At 38.1% G+C, this 23,740-nt stretch overlaps 1 protein-coding gene across 1 annotated transcript in view; it reads right to left on the bottom strand.

Annotated features, from left to right (window-relative positions):
* Positions 1 to 60: 60 nt before the first annotated feature.
* The window catches only part of LOC143290369 (cyclin-dependent kinase 2-like), a 23,706-nt gene continuing 26 nt past the window's right edge, over positions 61 to 23,740 (bottom strand). Inside the window, exons 1-8 of the mRNA XM_076599744.1 lie at positions 23,521 to 23,740; positions 21,850 to 21,927; positions 20,678 to 20,798; positions 17,441 to 17,611; positions 15,706 to 15,807; positions 15,307 to 15,376; positions 8,312 to 8,442; positions 61 to 5,949 (exon numbers count right to left, since the gene is read on the bottom strand). The exon at positions 23,521 to 23,740 is cut by the window's right edge and continues 26 nt beyond it. Of these exons, the coding sequence (XP_076455859.1) occupies positions 5,863 to 5,949; positions 8,312 to 8,442; positions 15,307 to 15,376; positions 15,706 to 15,807; positions 17,441 to 17,611; positions 20,678 to 20,798; positions 21,850 to 21,927; positions 23,521 to 23,666 (906 nt within the window). The 5' untranslated portion in view covers positions 23,667 to 23,740 and the 3' untranslated portion in view covers positions 61 to 5,862. The remainder of the gene's footprint in view (positions 5,950 to 8,311; positions 8,443 to 15,306; positions 15,377 to 15,705; positions 15,808 to 17,440; positions 17,612 to 20,677; positions 20,799 to 21,849; positions 21,928 to 23,520) is intronic.

Here is a 23,740-nt window from a genome sequence, read left to right as displayed (position 1 = left end):
AAGTTGAAGGTTGGCGGCCCCACTAAAAATTATATAAAAAAAGCAGCTTTTTTTTAAAAAAAAGAAGATAATTTAAAAGATGAATACAAGAAACCATCAATAACCATCCACTCTGTAGAAGTGTAACATTGCATCAGCACAGCATAGTGACACCTTGACAGTGGTGAACAGAAAACAGGTGGACAATGAGTGATGAAACTTGAAGGCTGTCTTGAAGAGAGTCACAACACAAAACAGACAATGACTGATGAAACTTGAAGGCTGTCTTGAAGAGAGTCACAACACAAAACAGACAGTGACTGATGAAACTTGAAGGCTGTCTTGAAGAGAGTCACAACACAAAACAGACAATGACTGATGGAACTTGAAGGCTGTCTTGAAGAGAGTCACAACACAAAACAGACAATGAGTGATGAAACTTGAAGGCTGTCTTGAAGAGAGTCACAACACAAAACAGACAATGACTGATGAAACTTGAAGGCTGTCTTGAAGAGAGTCACAACACAAAACAGACAATGACTGATGAAACTTGAAGGCTGTCTTGAAGAGAGTCACAACACAAAACAGACAATGAGTGATGAAACTTGAAGGCTGTCTTGAAGAGAGTCACAACACAAAACAATGACTGATGAAACTTGAAGGCTGTCTTGAAGAGAGTCACAACACAAAACAGACAATGACTGATTAAACTTGAAGGCTGTCTTGAAGAGAGTCACGATACAAAACAGACAATGACTGATTAAACTTGAAGGCTGTCTTGAAGAGAGTCACAACACAAAACAGACATTGACTGATGAAACTTGAAGGCTGTCTTGAAGAGAGTCACAACACAAAACAGACAATGACTGATGAAACTTGAAGGCTGTCTTGAAGAGAGTCACAACACAAAACAGACAATGACTGATGAAACTTGAAGGCTGTCTTGAAGAGAGTCACAACACAAAACAGACAATGACTGATGAAACTTGAAGGCTGTCTTGAAGAGAGTCACAACACAAAACAGACAATGACTGATGAAACGTGAAGGCTGTCTTGAAGAGAGTCACAACACAAAACAGACAATGACTGATGGAACTTGAAGGCTGTCTTGAAGAGAGTCACAACACAAAACATGACAAAAGCCATCAAGTTGACACTGTTCTGCTGCCCTGTAAGAAAGCCATGGAACACAGATAATAAACAGATAGTTCCACAGCTGCATATGATTTTACCATAACCATGACTGGAATGAAATTAAGGCACAATAGCTGTGTGCATGTGCGTATGTGTGTGTACAGCGCGTGCATGCGTGAGTATGCGTAAGTTTTGTTGTTTTTTTTTATTGATATGCACTTGCATATATCCCGATTTCTACTGTATCTGAGTTTGTGTATGATTTTTCGATTTATGTTCGTACCTTGTTATGTACTATCCCCCCCCAATATTCCTTGTGACCATGGTACATTTGGTAATAAAGACATATTCTATTCTATTCTAGCTAGCTGCTCTTCAGAGGGAAAATGCTCGTTTGATATATTTTCCAGAAAGACGCAGTCCTGATTCAAATAATATTCCAGAAAGATATTGTCCTCTATCAGGAAACTGTTCATGAAGAAAGCACTTGTTAACATTCACATTTCAGAAGAAGAAGAAGAAGGAGACAGAGACAGAGAGAGAGAGAGAGAGAGAGAGAGAGTTTGTAGTACAGGACAGAGGAAAATATTTCTTTCTCAAACACAAAGCTGCTCCTGCCCTACACTAAACCAAGAGGAGAAAGAAAAGTGGGTAGAGATGAGAGATTCAAGCATACAATAATGTCATACGCTCTGTACAGTGCGGCAGTTAACACCGCCCCTCCACCCCCTCCAAAAAACAATAACAAAACAAAAAACCAACAAAAACACACACACACAAAAAAAAAGCAAACCTCAAAAACAAAGCAAAAAATGCAAAGTCTGACAGATCAACGAAACCCAACTCTGTCAATGAATGAAGTTAATTCAATATTCATAACATAAAACACACTGACACACTTACAAACTGGAAGACAAAAGTGAAAACACAAGCTAAACAACCACAAAACAAATACAAAGTCTAACACAAACAGCCTCCATCTTGCAAAAAATGACATGAAAATTCTAATGTGCACACAGCCAACAAAATCCTGGCATACAAGACACACCGCTGTGTGTAAAGTCTGTGCACATACTGACAAATCGATCATACCATGACAATACAACACACCAAAGAACATGACATAATTTACATTACTGCTTTAGTCCAGCTGAAGGCACTGGGTGATAGGACTGCCCTACTAATTAAAATGTCCCACTTTTTTCTAAGCTAAATCAACCAACAGCAAAATGTTTAAGTACTTACAAGTAAAAAGACGCGACAGAAATGTGAACAATAAGTAACCACAAACAATCATATCCATAGTCAAAAACTAAAACCAAACAGTTTCTTATCAAAAACAATCGTAATAATTTCTGTCAAAAAGCAATGTTTTACAAAGTTTTGATTTTGGTGTATGGCCTTCACTTCTTTCCCATGTCAATGCAGTGACCACGTTGAGAGCTGCACGAGAACTTGTGTTAGTTTGCTGAGTGAATTTGATTCAAAAAGGTTGAAGTATCTTTTTCCAGAGTGCTAGAGCACGGTGTGCTTAGATCATCCACTGAAGAAAGTCATTGTCTCCATCAGTCAAAGTCCAGATTTGCCAGCTGATTCAGAAAGTGAACATAGAATATATTTGGTCCTATGGACTTTATTTTCTGAATTATTATTTCTACTTTTGGTTGTTTTCATTTCAAAATTCACCCAAGTCACAATCTGGAAAGAATGTATGGTGAATCAAAATCATTAAATTTTGAGATAGATTTCAGTTTGGATCCCTGCCAGTAATTAAGTCTGATTAGGGCAGAGACAACCATAGTTGTTTGTCTCAGTGCCTTCATTTCAAGTTGGCTACGACACAGATGACAACCTTCATTCCAACTAGCATATTCTGGGCACCTACAGAGGACGCAAGGATCTATGACCAGAGGTGGACGGTGATGTTCATTTGGAAGACGTCAATATGTGAGGCAACATCTAACTCCTTTGCTTTGGGGACACACATCCCTATGACTAATTTACTTATTTATGTACACTTATCTATTATTTATTCACCTTTTTTTTTTGTCTCAAGGCCTGACTAAGCACGTTGGGCTACGCCGTTGGTCAGGCATCTGCTTGGCAGATGTGGTGTAGCGTGTATGGATTTGTCCAAACGCAGTGACGCCTCCTTGAGCTACTGAAACTGAAACTAAGGCAGGACAAGGAACCCCACTATGAACTGAGTGTGAAATTATTAGGCCCTGTGTGACTCGGACTATCGTGGTGCTCCAAATGAGTCACGACAGAACTGAACATTTAAATATGTTAGCACTCCTATGGAAACTGAATGTGCTACCAGAGTACCTGTTGGTATCTTTTATTCATCTATAATTTTCATGTCCTTTTGAAGTGCATGGGTGGCATGTATACTTTGTATTCATAAAATCTATTTGTGGGATTCTTGTGTCAGAAAATCCCTCTAGGCCAAGCCTTTGTTATGAAACTCGAGAGGCTGGAAGGTAACTGTGATGTTGACAATGCTGGAGAGTTAAGTTTTGCACAACGTGCAACGGTCTGTATCTTGTAAAGGTCTCAGTGGGTGTGTGGCCCAGAGACTGGGAAGAGTGAGGCGGCTTTACAAGCCACTGGCTGCTACTCAAGGTGAGCTGAGTAAGCTGATTTTCTGTTCCATTAGCTTGGGATTCGAAGCAACATTATTTTCTTGAGCACTTAAAATAAGTTTAGCGTAAAGAATACCGATTGCATGTGTAGAATGACATGTCAGTATGTGGTATATGCATAAAGTGTAGAATGTGTAGGAAACTGTTAAGAAATAAAGATAATCTGATTAATAATGATTGTGTGTAGTGCGCTTGCATGTACGGTTGTCTGCCCTTGTGTGGATGAAAGTGAATTTTCAAAGTCAGATAGTCCTTACATAGTCTCTCCTCACTTTTTCCCCCCACACTGTGCACGTGACAAGTTCTGACAGTTTGACCCAACAGACAGCAACAACAATTAAGTCTGTCTAGTTTTAAGACTACTTATAATTCTAGTAAACTAAAAACTACCAGACACAAATTATTCTTGTGCCATAAAAACTGTGAAAAAAAAGAAGAACAATGAAAGAAGGAAAAGAAAAGACAAGAAAAGACAACAACAAAAAACACAAAAAAAACTGCAAGCAAACATTAATGATTAAACATTATTTCAGCTGACTAAAACCAACCACCACCAAAATGTTAAAATTTTCAGACTGCATAACCATTCACACAACAACCTTTACGGACAGTCACCGTACCAGACAAACAATATACTCTATCAGAAAAGCACTTCAGACAGTGAAGTCCTGTCATCCCTCATATCGGACCAGTTCAACAGAGAATACAGGACTGAGCTAACCTGTCATCCCTCATATCGGACCAGTTCAACAGAGAATACAGGACTGAACTAACCTGTCATCCCTCATATCGGACCAGTCCAACTGAGAATACAGGACTGAGCTAACCTGTCATCCCTCATATCAGACCAGTCCAACTGAGAATACAGGACTGAGCTAACCTGTCATCCCTCATATCGGACCAGTTCAACTGAGAATACAGGACTGAGCTAACCTGTCATCCCTCATATCAGACCAGTCCAACTGAGAATACAGGACTCAGCTAACCTGTCATCCCTCATATCAGACCAGTCTAACAGAGAATACAGGACTGAGCTAACCTGTCATCCCTCATATCAGACCAGTCCAACTGAGAATACAGGACTGAGCTAACCTGTCATCCCTCATATCGGACCAGTCTAACAGAGAATACAGGACTGAGCTAACCTGTCATCCCTCATATCAGACCAGTCTAACAGAGAATACAGGACTGAGCTAACCTGTCATCCCTCATATCAGACCAGTCTAACAGAGAATACAGGACTGAGCTAACCTGCCATCCCTCATATCAGACCAGTCCAACTGAGAATACAGGACTGAGCTAACCTGTCATCCCTCAAATCGGACCAGTCCAACAGAAAATACAGGACTCAGCTAACCTGTCATCCCTCATATCAGACCAGTCTAACAGAGAATACAGGACTGAACTAACCTGTCATCCCTCATATCGGACCAGTCCAACTGAGAATACAGGACTGAGCTAACCTGCCATCCCTCATATCAGACCAGTCTAACAGAGAATACAGGACTGAGCTAACCTGCCATCCCTCATATCAGACCAGTCCAACAGAGAATACAGGACTGAGCTAACCTGCCATCCCTCATATCAGACCAGTCTAACAGAGAATACAGGACTCAGCTAACCTGTCATCCCTCATATCAGACCAGTCCAACTGAGAATACAGGACTGAGCTAACCTGTCCTCCCCTTGTATCGGACCAGTCCAAAAGAAAATACAGGACAGCTACCCTGCCCTCCCTTGTATCGGACCAGTCAAAAAGTGAATACAGGACAGCTACCCTGCCCTCCCTTGTATCGGACCAGTCCAAAAGAATACAGGGCAGCTGACTTGTCCTCCCCTTGCATCAGACCAGTCCAACAGAAAATAAAAAAAACGTATAACCAGCACTCCCCATATATGGGGGAAAAAAAACATAGGACAGACAGAAGTTGCTCTCTCGTCATACAGGAACTAAACAGCCATCCATACAACGTCATAACAACCTGACACAGACGAACGCTCATGCAATCACAGATCAATAAATAAATGTCATCTGCCGTGAAGGCAAGGCACCACTGGTGTGGGACGTCCAATCGGCCCACTCATGATCACTGCCGCCAGCAGCCTACTTCTGCTTCACGTTCCTGAAGTACGGGTGACGCATGGCGCTGCGAGCAGAAATGCGTCGGTTGGGGTTGTACGTCAGCATTCTCTGGAAAATCCAAGGACTTATTTGAACAATAATTACACACACACACACACACACACACAAAACAAAATATTATATAATTAAAAATGAAATGTCCACTTTTGGTCTTTTTCAAGAATGAAAATACCAGGACCGGCAAAATGCACCCATACTTCAGTTGGGAAGAAATAACAATCACAATGATGAGTATGCAAGCAAATGGCTTAAACAGTAACACAATGTCCACTCTACATTTCCGCCAACAAATTTACAAATTATTCTTCAAACCTAAATGTAAAATGTGTATCTAGGTAAATTTACCAAAACATCAATATAACACTGAAAATCAGTTCTACTTTCTTTAGGTGCTGCAATGAAAACCCGAAAAGAAATCAAATGTTACAGATATATTTGAATCATGAGGAAAGGTCAATTAAATCTATTTTAATGGCAAATATAAAACATCATTCAAGGGTTTAGTATCTAAAATGGCTCATTTAGTACTGGCTCCAAATTGGTCACACATACATGACACTTCATTATGCCACACTGTTCAACTTGATTATAATTAAACATCTAAGAATCACAGACGCATTCAATGTAAATGTAATAAAATTATCCAGCATGACACTTAAAACAAAACACACACAAAAAAACGTGCATCAAATATTAAATCACAAAACATAAAATGGTTTTCTGTGACAGTGCAACAGCTGCAACAATCCAAACCAAACTAGTAAATAACAATTTCACCTCCTTTCAAAGTAAACATCTTTGCACCGAGTAGAAACTTAAAAACCAGGGTGTAGGTCCAATGTACTAAAGACTCCTTTAGAAACGTTTTAATATTCCATCAGTCTGATTGTAAAAGTTTAAAACCCATCAAATATGTATTACAGAATGATACTGAGCCAAAACTATTATACATGATACTGAGCCATCATTAAATACACAATACACATTTTCTTTTTGGCAGCAGCACATATCCAACATAAGAAGAAAACAACAAACAAATAAAATGAATAGAAAATAAAAAGATAAATTAAATGGCACCAAATAGAAATACCTATATACAAATCTACAGATTACTGAAATTCACAAGCCTCTCCATTTCAGTCAGCCAAGCCGCATTGCACATCTTCCCACACCATTCACACACACACACACACACACACACACCACGCACACACGCACATATACACTCTCTCTCTTTCTGTCTGTCTGTCTGTCTCTCTCTCACAAAGTATGCAACTACAAAGATTATAGTTCCGTTAAAAATCAAATATCAGCAGAGTAAGACAAGAATTAAACCAAACAGCAGCACTTCCATAGTTCACAAAAAATAAGAGGCATCACAGAACAACTTTCATTCATTCATACTAATCAAAGCCCTAACACAACTTCTTCAAAATGGGAACATAAATAAACAGAAAAATAAGTAAACAGTTAACCAGTTGACAGAAACAACACCAGCCACTTACATTCAACATATCAAAGCCAATATAAAAACAAAAGAAACTGCACACAGACTGACAGAAGCAAAAGCCATCTATCTTCAACAAATGAAAGCTAAAAGCTATAAAACATTTTTTGTTGTTGTTTTTAAACACAACAGATTAAAATCAATTTAATCCTTTTGCCCCTTCTATGGTGTGGAAGAACTACAATAACAATACAATTTTTTATACATACGCACTGAATCACATCTTCAGTCCAACAATGTCAAATTTGAAAAAAAAAAGAAAAAAAAGCAAAACACATACACACACAAAATACTAATAACAATTCACAACAAAAGAAATTGTACACAGACTGAACCAAACAACACCAGCCACGAACCCTCAACAAATCAAAGCCAACACCAAAAACAGAAGAGAATGTAGGAACAGAAAGAAACACCACCAGCCACTACCCTTTCTTTCTTCTTTCTTTCTTTTTATCACAACAGATTTCTCTGTGTGAAATTCGGGCTGCTCTCCCCAGGGAGAGCGCGTCACTACGCTACAGCGCCACCCATTTTTTGGGTATTTTTTCCTGCGTGCAGTTTTATTTGTTTTTCCTATCGAAGTGGATTTTTCTACAGAATTTTGCCAGGAACAACCCTTTTGTTGCCAGTGGGTTCTTTTACGCGCGCCAAGTGCATGCTGCACACGGGACCTCAGTTTATCGTCTCATCCGAATGACTAGCGTCCAGACCACCACTCAAGGTCTAGTGGAGGGGGAGAAAATATCGGCGGCCGAGCCGTGATTCGAACCAGCGCGCTCAGATTCTCTCGCTTCCAAGGCAGACGCCTTACCTCTAGGCCATCACTCCACAAATCAAAAGCCAACACCAAAAACAACAGACAGTGGACAGACAGAAACAGAAACAGAAGCTGCCACTTACTTTCAACAGATCCAGTCCACTCCTGTTCAGCGTCACAAAACTGTCCATCGTCTGCATTGGCCATTTCGGAAAGGTTGGCTTGTAGTCTGGCAACTGGCTAACTCCGGGCCAGATTTTCTCATCAGGGGTGCCTGTTGTTAGAAAACAATAAAATTTTGTTTTAAATGTATAAAATATATATATATATATATATATATATATATATATCAACAACAGTAGCCTCTGCATGTCTTTAACCCTTTCACCACCAGTCAATTCAGAGTACAAAATTCCCTTGCAGTATAAACACAGAAAAGACAGTGGCTAATAATAGCAGGGGATTCCCCCTGCGCTGTATAGAAAACATGGCCTATCCTACCACTAAACATTAAGAGCGGTAGGTTCATGGATAACAGACCAATGAATGGTCACCTTTCAGTGACATGGGTCCTCTGCCACGCCTGTGCAGAAATGCCAGCTTGGCGGTGAAAGGGTAAAAATTTGTAATTTCAAAAGCAGCAAATTTTCACTGTTGATGCTTTCATTTCTGCGCCCTGGCATGAAGAAGCTGTTTACACAGTGAAAATTTACTGTTTTTTAAAGTACACGTTTTGAAGACATGCAGAGCCTACTGTTGTTGATATTTGTAATGAAATCCAAAAGAGAACAAGAGAGGCAAGGCCTTCAAGACACTTGTGATACACTTAAAAAAATTTTAAAAATCCAAGCTTTTTATGTACTGAGTATAATTTAAAAATGTAATGTTTAAGATGAGAAAGATCAGTTTAAAGCAAATTAAGTCCCATAGCATTAATTACAGAGTAATTTCCCTTTTTTACCATCTGCACAAAACGTTTGCAAAATAAATAAAAATTCCATGCTTAGCAAAAGAAGTTCCTGTTTGAACAAAAAATGATAATAATGACTCCTCTTGTTGTTGTGTCAGAATAAGAGGTCAAAGTGCCAAGTTTAGAAAATACAAAAAAATATAACAGTAAATGCAGCTTCATTTTTTATTTTTTTGTGCCCATCCCAGAGGCGCAATATTGTTTTAAACAAAATGACTGGAAAGAACTGAATTTTTCCTATTTTTATGCCTAATTTGGTGTCAACTGACAAAGTATTTGCAGAGAAAATGTCAATGTTAAAGTTTACCACGGATACACAGACACACACACACACAGACAACCGAACACCGGGTTAAAACATAGACTCACTTTGTTTACACAAGTGAGTCAAAAAACTGAAAGAACTGTGACTGACACTCTGACTTGTAAACTTGGTCTCACCTCACACAGTGAGGAGACAGCCCTTCATGGAATAGCATGCTCACAAGCAGCAGTCAAGGAGTTTATCAATATTCACAGTTTATTGATGGTTTCAGTCATTGTCATCGATATTCACACAGTTTACTGATGGTTTCAGTCATTGTCATCAATATTCACACAGTTTACGGATGGTTTCATTCAATGTTATCAATATTCACACAGTTTACTGATGGTTTCATTCAATATCATCAATATTCACACAGTTTACTGATGGTTTCAGTCAATGTCATCAATATTCACACAGTTTACTGATGGTTTCATTCAATGTCATTGATATTCACACAGTTTACGGATAGTTTTATTCAATGTCATCAATAATCACACAGTTTACTGATGGTTTTATTCATTGTCATCAATATTCACACAGTTTATTGATGGTTTCAGTCACTGTCATCAATATTCACACGGTTTACTGATGGTTTCAGTCACTGTCATCAATATTCACACAGTTTACGGATGGTTTCAGTCACTGTCATCAATATTCACACAGTTTACGGATGGTTTCAGTCACTGTCATCAATATTCACACAGTTTACGGATGGTTTTATTCATTGTCAACGATATTCACACAGTTTACGGATGGTTTTATTCAATGTTATCAATATTCACACAGTTTACGGATGGTTTTATTCACTGTCATCAATATTCACACAGTTTACGGATGGTTTCAGTCATTGTCATCGATATTCGCACAGTTTACTGATGGTTTCAGTCAATGTCATCAATATTCACACAGTTTATTGATTGTTTCATCCACTGTCATCAATATTCACACAGTTTACGGATGGTTTCAGTCACTGTCATCAATATTCACACAGTTTACTGATGGTTTGAGTCACTGTCATCAATATTCACACAGTTTATTGATTGTTTCATCCACTGTCATCAATATTCACACAGTTTACGGATGGTTTCAGTCACTGTCATCAATATTCACACAGTTTACGGATGGTTTCAGTCACTGTCATCAATATTCACACAGTTTACGGATGATTTCAGTCACTGTCATGAATAGTCACACGGTTTACTGATGGTTTCATTCAATGTTATCAATATTCACACAGTTTATTGATGGTTTCATTCAATGTTATCAATATTCACACAGTTTACTGATGGTTTCAGTCAATGTTATCAATATTCACACAGTTTACTGATGGTTTCATTCAATGTTATCAATATTCACACAGTTTACGGATGGTTTCAGTCAATGTTATCAATATTCACACAGTTTACTGATGGTTTCATTCAATGTTATCAATATTCACACAGTTTACGGATGGTTTCAGTCAATGTTATCAATATTCACACAGTTTACTGATGGTTTCATTCAATGTTATCAATATTCACACAGTTTACTGATGGTTTCAGTCACTGTCATCAATATTCACACAGTTTACTGATGGTTTCAGTCAATGTCATCAATATTCACACAGTTTACTGATGGTTTCATTCAATGTTATCAATATTCACACAGTTTACGGATGGTTTCAGTCACTGTCATCGATATTCACACAGTTTATTGATTGTTTCATTCAATGTTATCAATATTCACACAGTTTACGGATGGTTTCAGTCAATGTCATCAATATTCACACAGTTTACGGATGGTTTCAGTCACAGTCATCAATAGTCACACGGATTACTGATGGTTTCATTCAATGTCATCAATAGTCTCACAGTTTATTGATGGTTTTATTCACGGTCATCAATAGTCACACGGTTTACTGATGGTTTCATTCAATGTCATCGATATTCACACAGTTTACTGATGGTTTCAGTCATTGTCATCGATATTCACACAGTTTACTGATGGTTTTATTCAATGTCATCAATAATCACACAGTTTACTGATGGTTTTATTCATTGTCATCAATATTCACACAGTTTATTGATGGTTTTATTCACTGTCATCAATATTCACACATTTTACTGATGGTTTCATTCAATGTCATCAATATTCACACAGTTTAGTGATGGTTTCAGTCATTGTCATCAATATTCACACGGTTTACTGATGGTTTCATTCAATGTCATCAATATTCACACAGTTTACTGATGGTTTCAGTCATTGTCATCGATATTCACACAGTTTACTGATGGTTTTATTCAATGTCATCAATAATCACACAGTTTACTGATGGTTTTATTCAATGTCATCAATAGTCACACGGTTTACTGATGGTTTCATTCAATGTCATCGATATTCACACAGTTTACGGATGGTTTCATTCAATGTCATTGATATTCACACAGTTTACGGATGGTTTCATTCAATGTCATCGATATTCACACAGTTTACGGATGGTTTTATTCAATGTCATCAATAATCACACAGTTTACTGATGGTTTTATTCATTGTCATCAATATTCACATAGTTTATTGATGGTTTTATTCACTGTCATCAATATTCACACATTTTACTGATGGTTTCATTCAATGTCATCAATATTCACACAGTTTACGGATGGTTTCAGTCACAGTCATCAATATTCACACAGTTTACGGATGGTTTCATTCAATGTCATCGATATTCACACAGTTTACGGATGATTTTATTCAATGTCATCAATATTCACACAGTTTACCGATGGTTTCAGTCACTGTCATCAATAGTCACACGGTTTACTGATGGTTTCATTCAATGTCATCAATATTCACACAGTTTATTGATTGTTTCATCCACTGTCATCAATATTCACACAGTTTACGGATGGTTTCATTCAATGTTATCAATATTCACACAGTTTACTGATGGTTTTATTCATTGTCATCAATATTCAAACAGTTTATTGATGGTTTTATTCACTGTCATCAATATTCACACAGTTTACGGATGGTTTCAGTCACTGTCATCAATATTCACACAGTTTACTGATGGTTTCAGTCATTGTCATCAATAATCACACAGTTTACGGATGGTTTCAGTCACTGTCATCAATATTCACACAGTTTATTGATGGTTTTATTCACTGTCATCAATATTCACACATTTTACTGATGATTTCATTCAATGTCATCAATATTCACGCAGTTTAGTGATGGTTTCAGTCATTGTCATCAATAATCACACAGTTTATTGATGGTTTTATTCACTGTCATCAATATTCACACATTTTACTGATGGTTTCATTCAATGTCATCAATATTCACACAGTTTATGGATGGTTTTATTCACTGTCATCAATATTCACACAGTTTACGGATGGTTTCAGTCACTGTCATCAATATTCACACAGTTTACTGATGGTTTCAGTCATTGTCATCAATATTCACACAGTTTACTGATGGTTTCATTCAATGTCATCAATATTCACACAGTTTACGGATGGTTTCAGTCAATGTCATCAATATTCACACAGTTTACTGATGGTTTCATTCAATGTCATCAATATTCACAGTTTACGGATGGTTTCAGTCACTGTCATCAATATTCACACAGTTTACGGATGGTTTCATTCAATGTCATCAATATTCACACAGTTTACGGATGGTTTCAGTCACTGTCATCAATATTCACACAGTTTACGGATGGTTTCATTCAATGTCATCAATATTCACACAGTTTACGGATGGTTTCATTCAATGTCATCACCCAATTTCCAGCAAAATGTGTTCCAGGTCCATCAATGATGGCTGGATGTAAAAAAAAAAAAAAAAAAATTTTAAAAAAAAGCAGCTGTGCTTACTCCACTACCCTGGTGAAATAAAAATTTGTTTCGTTTCGTTTCATTCTCAGGTCTTTAATTACAGCAGCCTTCTTTTGGAAAGAGATTGTCGAGGTCTCTTCTGTCAATAGAAGATGAAAAGCATGGGAGTTATGTGTTTTGTCTGACGCTTTTACGGAAATTAAATTTACCATCTGAAGTATGTGTGCATGTTGCTCGCAAAATACAGTGTGTCTTTGTGTGTGTGTACGCATGTGTGTGCATGCATGTTAAAAAAACGTGCACAAATTTATGTGCATGTACTTACATCTGTGTTGGAATGAACATAGTTAACACAGGTGCTTGTGCATCTCATATTACTGAACAAGTGGCAAAGCCTTAAAGACTTACTTGTGCTTCGTGTTTTATCTAGTAAAGGAACCATGATGAGAAAAAAAAGTGATTAAAAAAAAAAAAAAAAAAAAATTGTTAAAAAGTGTTCTGTATTAAATATTATATACAAAATGAGCCTGGGAGAAGAAAAGAAAAGAAAGGGCTTTTGAGCGGGACTGAACCATGCATGTTCAGTTCCAAAGCAAGCAGACTGATGCCCACTGACTGACGTCAGGTGCCTAAATCAAATATTTAAAGCAATGTTTTCTTCTTCTTGTGATAAATAAGCGTCATTGTATTGGACGTAACAGCATGTTTTTTGTGTGTTTTAGTATATCTCAATTATTCTTTTATTTCAGCAGTAAAGGAGACGCTGCCATCACTTCAAGGAAATCACAGCCCATCGCAATACATGGTAGATGTCTAGATCTGCACGAACTAGTCGACAACAGGCTGAGAGAACGATCAATTCAATTTTTCGTTTATGTTCATTCAAGTTAATTCAGTGTCCTGTAGTGACAGTGTCCAATTTAAAATATTTGTTTGAAGTAAACATGTATTTGTATTTATTTTATCACAAAAGATTTCTCTGTGTGAAATTCGAGCTGCTCTCCCCAGGGAGAGTGTGTCGCTACACTACAGCGCCACCCTTTTTAAAAAAAAATTTTTTTCTTCCTGCGTGCAGTTTTATTTGTTTTTCCTATCAAAGTGGATTTTTCTACATAATTTTGCCAGAAACAACCCTTTTGTTGACGTGGGTTCTTTTATGTGCGCTAAGTGCATGCTGCACACGGGACCTCGGTTTATCGTCTCATCCGAATGACTAGCGTCCAGACCACCACTCAAGGTCTAGTGGAGGGGGAGAAAATATCGGCTGCTGAGCCGTGATTCGAACCAGCGCGCTCAGATTCTCTCGCTTCCTAGGCGGACGCGTTACCTCTAGGCCATCACTCCACTCCATGTCAATGGTGTAGTTAGTATCACTGTATGTGTTCTGTACAGAATTTGTATTTCTTTCCTTTTAATTGTGAACAAGAAAAACAAAGTTATGTTCTCTTCTCACGAAACACTTCGAACAACTCAGTGGGATGCGGTTTTTTTTTTTAATTTTCAGATTTCAGAAAGAATCTGAAAGAAATAAACCATTGATGATTCGGAGATACAGCTTAATTCGGGAGATTTACAACCTATTATTGGTATGACTCACTGACTGTGAAGATTTTTTTTACACACTATGTTTAAAGCCAAATTCGGTATTGGCAAAGTATTTCCAGAGAAAATGCCAATGTTAAAATTTACCACGGACTAACAGACATACACACACACACACACACAATTGAACACCAGGTTATAACATAGACTCACTTTGTTTTTTTTCCACAAGTGAGTCGAAAAAAAGGTGTCATGATCACTCAGGAAGTCTATAAAAGATAGAGTGAAGGTGAATACGTACAGCTGAAACCAATGCAAAACAGAATGCAATCACAAGCATGACTGACCTGCCAAAAACCCTAGTTTCTCCTCCCCCCCCCCCCCCCCCCCCACTTCTATAAAAGCATACCATAAATTTCAAAAGTGCACTAGAAAAAAAATGTCAACAGCCAACAAAATACTATTTCTTCTATGCGCTGCAGCTTCCGATATACTCACCAAGTGTTCTAAAGATCCGAAATAGCTGATCGATTTCCGAGTCACCAGGGAACAGGGCTCTTCTTGTCAGCTGAAAGAAATTGCAATGAGTAAAACATGTGCTCAGGAGCAGAGTAGTAATCCAAACCAGCTGGAGATGCAAGCAAAAAGGCAAAGTTCATCTGAATGAATCTATATATATTCTTCCGTCCCACCCCTAACCACCACCCCCACAAGAAAATGAATACAATAAAAAATAATAACAGCCTGACAAGATGAAACATATATCATTTATTTATGGTAAAAAAAAATATCAATATTCAAATATTACAAATAAAATATTAATAATTGAAAATAAATGAACAAATGCTGTCCATAACTTAGCGTCTCTACAGACACAGCACTGATCAGAACACTGACCATCTCCACGAAGATGCAGCCCAAGCTCCAGATGTCCACAGGCACGGAGTAATAGCGACACCCCAGGAGGATCTCTGGAGCTCTGTACCACAGAGTGATCACCTAAAAGAAAGAAAAAAAAAGGGGTATTATAACAATAATAATAATAATCATTGACAGGTGCAACAGCCGAATGGTTTTAGTGTTGGACTTTCAATCTGAGGGTCCAAGGTTTGAATCTCAGTGCACCTGGTGGGTAAAGGGTGGAGATTTTTCTGATCTCCCACGTCAACATATGTGCAGACCTGCTAGTGCCTGAACCTCCTTCGTGTGTATGCGCACGCAGAAGATCAAATACGCACGTTAAAGATCCTGTAATCCATGCCAGCGTTTGGTGGGTTATGGAAACAAGAATATACATTACAAGCATGCACACCCAAAAACAGGGTATGGCGGCCTACATGGCGGCATAAACAAACAAAAAACGGTCATACACGTAAAATGTTACATGTCTGTCTGAGTGCGTATGTGAGTGCGCCTGAAATCTGATTGAATGACACAGGAAATGGATGATGAGCGCCCAGTGGCAGCCGTCAGTCGGCTCTACCCAGGTAGGAAGCCTGCTGTGTAAATGACCCCGTGTTTGTGAAGCGCTCAGAGCTTGGTCACCGACCGAGGAAAGGCGCTATATAAGTATCCACATCAATCAATGTACATTCATATAGCACCCTTTCTCTCCAAGAGCTCAGGACGCTTTACATGAAAGAAAAATATTACAAGTTACATAAAACATTCATGACCACTCTTTCTCCCCCCCCCCCCCCCCCCCCTGCCCCCCCACCTCCCACACACTCTCCCTTTCTCACTCTTCATGCATCCAAAGTGAGTTGACATGGGTGGTACTGGAGAACAAGGAAGCTGAGAGTGCTTCTGTAGGTTTGAAAACACCCTCATCCACAAATTATACACCAACTTGCGAAGCACACAAACAAACAAAACCCATAAAGCACAAGAAAACACCAACAAGTGTTTGTAAAGCACAAAAACAAAACACTACTGCCTGTAAAGGGCATAAACATTAGCTTGAAAGGAACAAATACAAAACGCAGCTTGTGAAGCATCAAATCAAACAGATTATTTGCAAAATGCAAAAGCAAAATATGTACTGTAAAAAAACAAAAAACAAAGCACAATAATTTACAAAATAAAATCTACAAAAACCATATAAAAGCATTTTCAAAACACAGAAACAAAACAACCGCAAATTAAGCAAATCAAAAATAGCCTAAAAAAAAACAAAGCACAACAATTTGACGTTAACCTGAGATGTTTCATAGTATTACTTTGCTGTCATGATTTTTTCCATGCATACATATCAAATAACATTTGATTTTGAACAAAGATAAATGACTTTTTTTTTTCATCAGAGCCAAGACGTGCCATATATATATATATATATATACATATATATATCAACAATTACCTTTTTACAAAGATAATTATCTAATTTCACTTCATTCCCTTTCATTACCTCATTGCTGTTCTCATTATCTCATACCAAGATAATCAACTAATTTCACTTCAGTTAATTCCCTTCCATTACCTCATTGTTATCATAATCATTACTTCATACCAAGATAATCAACTAATGTCGCTTCATTTTTATCACCTCTTTCTAATTTACATTACCTCATTCCAAGGTAATGAACTAACATCACTCCATTCATGTTCATCACCTCACTGTTATTAACATTACCTCATGGGTGTATGTTCGTACAGGCACACCAAAGACACGAGCCAGACCAAAGTCTGCCAGTTTGATATTAAGCTTGGAGTCAATGAGCAAATTCTGGGGCTTCAGGTCCCGGTGCAGTACCCGGTGACAGTGACAATAGGCCAGTCCGCTCAGTAACTGGTACAGGAAGCTCTGCACAGCAACACATTTATAACAATATATTATATACCAACAGGTACTGACAATGTGCTCAACAGTGGTCCATAGCGTTAACAACTGTGGAGAAAAATGCTTGCACAGAACATATGTATCATTACAATAAACCAGTACTGACAATGTGCTATACCCCCTCAGAACAGTGTCCCACAGTGCTAACAAACGGGGATAAAAATGGTTGTAACAATAATAAAATGACATTTGATACACCCAATCTCATGATACAAAAGCCCTGGGTGATTACATTTAAAACTGAAGTGACACGTGCACACTAAAAACACACAAATTCACATGCACAGATCATCCCGTCCCAACTCCATCCCACAAACTCACATCCACTCCACACAAGATGTAGACACAAGTTTCAAGTTTTAATTATCCTTTCACTCCTATTGGAGTATGGAGGATTACTGCAAAATACTCTTTTCGTGCCCATAACAAACATTTCCAAATACACAACAATGTCGCATAAAAGGTGAGAAAACACAAATGTCTTTTTACTCCAAAAGTATAACTAGGCAACATTTGCAAATCTAATCATCTTACTTACAGCTAAAATGACTTTTTTGCCTCCTTTGAGCATATTACAAAAATTAAAAACCGATTATGGAGACAAATATTTTTTAGGAACATATCACACACACACACCAGGGTTCGTCACTAACGGGAGCGCTGAGCGGAACGCTCTGAAAAAACAAATTGCGCTCTGGAAAATTCCTTGACTCAGAGCGCTTGCACTCTTGATTTTGAAAAGACATAAGCATACACTACTGTATCTAAATTGTTATTCCATTGTCCATCACAAACAAGAGTCAAAAGCGCGATCGTTTTGCATTTACCGAAGTTTGAAAGCCGTCTGTTTACGTTTTGTTAGTTCAACCGGAAGTAGGCCTAGTGAATCAGGGGAGGCTATGCAAAACAGCGCTCTTCAGACTTGAAGAGTAGAAAAGTGGAGCACACAATCGATTTCGTGGCCGTGCAAAATCAAAATGAATTTATGTTTGAGACTTGTTGCTCTATGTTTTTAGTGTGCGCTCTTAGTTTTCAGTTTGCGCTCATCAAAATTCTGAAACTAGAGCGCAGGCGCTCATGTGAAAAAATGTTAATGACGAACCCTGCACACGTGTGCACACACATCCCAATCGTTCACGACATGTGGACATATGTACATTTCAAAATAGTAAAAACATTTAAAGTAAAAAATCAACTTGATTAAAACATAAAATTGAAGATAAGGAGTTATTTACTGATTTGAATGGTGGTAAATAAAAGAGTTTTCAAAGAGTAAAGGAACATGTTCATGGCAATAAATGGTAGTGGTACTGAAAATGTGCTCTACCTCCCTAGCTGAACATTGACCCATTGCGCTAACAATCGGGGAGAAAAATGCTCGCACAAGAACATTTTCATCATTACAATAACCAGTTCTGATAATGTGCTATACCTCCTTAGAACAGTGTCCCATAGCACTAAAAATTGGGGAGAAAAATGGTTGTAAAGGAACATATTAACTCTTTCCGGACAAGGAATGCTCACGCATTCCTACACAAAACGTATTCGGTTTCGGACAAAGGAATGGAATAGCATTCTCCGAAAGTAAAATTCCATCATGCGCTGTACACATGATTTTGTGATTAGCCCAGCAGAGTGCACTATTCTGGGTCACTCCACAATCGAACAGTATGACTGGTTAGTCTGGGATGTGTGGCCCGTCTCGCACACACGCTGACAAAGTCACTGACCGGTCGTCTGCTAGCGTGCCAGCCTGTTAGCAAAGCGGCCTCTTCTCAGAATGTTGTGAAGCGAACAAGGCAGTGATGGCAATATTTTAGGGTTGCCGAAGTACTTGAAATGCTACAAACTGAAGGGTCGGACATTGAAGAGGTGGATGATGACGAAGAAGAAAGCGAATTTAATGCAGAAAGCGAGCATGGGTATGGTGATTCAGGGTGAAAAATTGGCAGTATTTTCTACACATGGCAAAACTGTAAAAATAAGATGAGAAATTTGATTTTTTTTTTTTTTTTCTATGTAATAGCCCAACACGTAATAAACCAGTTCTGAAAGTTTCATTTTCTTACACAGTATTTTGTATTTTTTGTAATTTATTTCCAAACCCTTACAAATGGGCCGTCTGTGGGGAAAAGCAAGGGAGAAAACTTGTCGTCCCGAGTGAGTTAATAATGACAATAACTCGTAGTGGTACTACTAATGTGCTCCACTTCCCTAGTTGAACAGTGGCCCATTGCGCTAAAAACAGGGGAGAAAACCGTTGGAATGGAAAATATTTATGACAATTACTGGCACTGACAACATGCTCTTCCTCCTTAGAACGGGGGCCAATAGTAGTAACTACTGAGAAGAAAAATGGTTATACTATAGCCATCAAACACAAATGACTTCTGATTCATTAAGTTGGTATTCCTTTTGTGACTGAACTGATGGTGGGATTATGAAGGAAAAGACTGCAATGTTTTATATTTTCTGTTATTTGCAAAAATGTCTACATGCACTTAAATCTAAGATGAGGTGGGTTTTTTTTAAATTTTAATCATAACATATTTTTCCACACCAGTTCAATATTTTCTAGATTTTCTTCATGCCTCACTGAGTCAGTGTGTGTCTGGTCAATGTCAAGTCTGACAATAGGATTTTTAGAACTTCATTAGAGAAAGTACACTGGTGCAATCGTGCATCTAAAGTGGACATAAATATAGTAGATATCTTTCATAATTAATCACTGATTTGAGCCATGACTGAATCAAACCTGTAATATTTTATGGCACAAACACTGGGACCCTAGACGTTGGTTAAAAATTTACTGTGAATTAGATTTCACAAGAACATACATTGTCAAGTTCTTTCCCTCCACAAGCAAACCTTCTTTTGTCTTTTTTGCTTGAAAAAAATCATCTGTGCCAAAAGAATAAAATTAACACAAGTGAGTTAAAACCACACACAATGACACATACAATGATACACACACCTGATTAGTTGATACTTTACAGTAACACAGACCACAAAGCACAAACAGCACCCCACCTGAACGATTTCCTTGGGAATTCCCTCTGGAGGCGCACTGTCCATAAACTTCTTCAAGTCCTTTTCCAGATATTCGAAGACGAGATACAGTTTGTTATCATAGTGGTTCACATCTAGCAACCTGTGCAGCCACCACATCACTCACTGATTACATCGGCGTCACATCGCATCACACCACATATCTACATCATACATGTATCAGAAACAGACAATTATTCTCTATACTTTTGTAAGGTGCAGGTCTATATATTTGTACATTTGTTTGGCAAGTGTTTTCCTTCATTCATGAATGTAATGTCTGTACATTATGTCAAGCGATATCATACTGTGTGTGTGTGTGTGTGTGTGTGTGTGTGTGTGTGTGTGTGTGTGATGCATACAAAGTTTCAGTTTCAGTTTCACTTTCTCAAGGAGGCGTCACTGCGTTCGGACAAATCCATACACGCTACACCACATCTGTCGAGCAGATAGATGCCTGACCAGCAGCATAACCCAACGCGCTTAGTCAGGCCTTGAGTGCATGCTTACATATTTGTGTACCTATGAAAGTGGATTTCATTTTACGTAATTTCGCCAGAGGACAACACTCTCGTTGCCATGGGTTCTTTTTCAGTGCGCCAAGTGCGTGCTGCACACGGGACCTCGGTTTATCGTCTCATCCGAAAGACTAGACGCTCAGTTTGATTTTCCAGTCAAACTTAGGAGAAAGGGCGAGAGCGGGATTCGAACCCACACCCTCACGGATGCATACAAAGCAAGTGGACGGATGTTAAATTAATCCCACAAGAGGTGCACTGAAAGTTGATCATAACACTTCACATGGGCCATGAGACTGAGTGCACATTATAAAAAGGCTCACACTGTACATGTATCCTGCATTCTTTTTTTTCTTCTTTTTTTTTTTTTTTTTTTTTTAAGTCTTGAAGTTGATATCACATGAACAATGATAAGGTGCAAGATACATTTGATTATAAAGAGACACACAGTGACTGCATCCTCATTCTGAAATGTGTGTGTGTGTGTGTGTGTGTGTGTGTGTGTGTGTGTACTACACCATCACATGTATATATGTAAGTGTGTACCTGAGTGTGCATACTAGTAAATGCATGCATCATACATCATTACATGTGAATGCAATGTAGTTTGCAAGTGCTACAAAAAAGGTTTCTTACTTTACTACGTTGTGATGATCCAGCTCTTTCAGCAATGAAATCTCTCGAATAGCTGTGCTGGGAACTCCTTCAGATTCCCTGCAAAAAGAAATCATCAGTGGCACAAAATCTAACATCAGTATCAAATAAGAAAAATGTAACTCATATACTTGTAGTAAATTTAATCTTAAGAAAACAAACAAACAAACAAACAAAAACCAACAACAACAACATCAGTACAACTATTGAAAGAAATTTTCTATAAGAACAGAAAAATGCAGTTATTTATCAGCAAATGAAATTGACTTCAATTCTGTTAATGAATCTGCACTGAGCATTTGTACAATGTCACACACACACACTGGCCCCAACCTACACACACACAACCTGACTTAACCTTTCACACAGAGAGATTATCATGTACAATACCCCACTTGGCAAACACAAACATGCACCCTTGCAGCTGCACATTTGCACACATTTTGTGATATTAAATCCACATAAAAATTATGAATTTTTTTTTAATACAGCAGGAATGAAAGAGATTCATGAAGAGATTAAAAAAAAATCTAAAAAAAAGGACTGAAAATGAATATAATATTAAAAGAAAAAGGTGACACTAACACAAAATAAATACAGTTCAGCAAACTTATGTACGCACACACATTACACACACACATGAACATGTAGCCTTAAAACATAAACATGAGAGATGAAGTAAATGCAAGAATAGACTACTGGAAAGTTTCGTGTTTACATGACTTAAGAGGTGCCTCACATGATCTGTGCTCTTGAAGTTGATTGGCTCTTCCAATTTGCAAGCAACAGTTACAAAGGCGATCGAGAAAAGGAGATTGTGCGAAACAGTTTTTTGGGGGGCTTTTTTTCCCCCTACTTTTTATTCTTTGACTTTAACATCCTAAATCCCTGGAGCTGAATTTAGGATTATAAAGTGGGACGGATCAAATACCTGAGCTTTTCTTGTCACATAAATAACTTGCCTGAGGTTGTGAGCACAAATTCCAAAATACGACTGTTTGCCGACGATTGCCTATTGTACCGAGAAATATGCCAGTTTCAGGACCACGTCTCACTCCAAGAAGGCCTTGCCATGTTAGAAGAATGGGCTGGAAAATGGGGAATGAGGTCTGATGCCAAAAAATATAAATTTATAATGTTCTTCCAACCAAACACCGCTTGTCCTTCTACTTCTAACTTGATGGGAAATCCTCGTCCTTGTCTAGGTTATGAAACATTTCATATCCTTCCACTGTTCCAGTTTCAATTCACACTCTTGAACCTTAAATCTTGAGTGTTTCGGTTTCAACTCTACAATGCCGATTATGCCAGGTTTGTGTAGCCTCACGAGTCCTTCTAGTTCAGGCCTTTGTTTTTAGTGTCTACATTGCTGTATATACACTTGCAGCTTTGGTTCAAACCAGAAAAAGATGAAGATTCTAGTTTAGAAACTGAAGAAACTTTTTTAAAACTATTGTCAATGGTTGTAGCCTCGATTGACGAAGAAGGCGGGAAAATTCGACAGCTTTGGTACTCGACTATTGCTTCTGTCACGCATGCGCACTCTCAACAACAGCCGTGGCTACAAAGTCCCCCAGACAGGTTCAGAGCAGTATATAAAAAAAAAAAATAATAATAAAGAACAAACTACACAGTACAGAGTACTACACTTACGAGTCCAGCCGTATCTTCTTCAGTGCGACGAGGTCATATGAAAGGGGGCCCCTCGTTGTCTGCCTTGGTCTGCTGAGATCTTTAGCTTTGTAGACTACACCATATGTGCCTTCACCTATTTTCTCCACCTTCTCGAAGTTATCCATCTCTTACAACTCAAAAACGTTTGGAATTATATGAACTGCCTTGATGGTTCAATACATTTCTGATGGAAACAATG

The sequence above is a fragment of the Babylonia areolata genome, chromosome 15 (genome assembly GCF_041734735.1).
Source record: "Babylonia areolata isolate BAREFJ2019XMU chromosome 15, ASM4173473v1, whole genome shotgun sequence".
NCBI lineage: Eukaryota > Metazoa > Mollusca > Gastropoda > Neogastropoda > Buccinidae > Babylonia > Babylonia areolata.
This window is presented reverse-complemented; position numbering and strand designations above follow the sequence as displayed.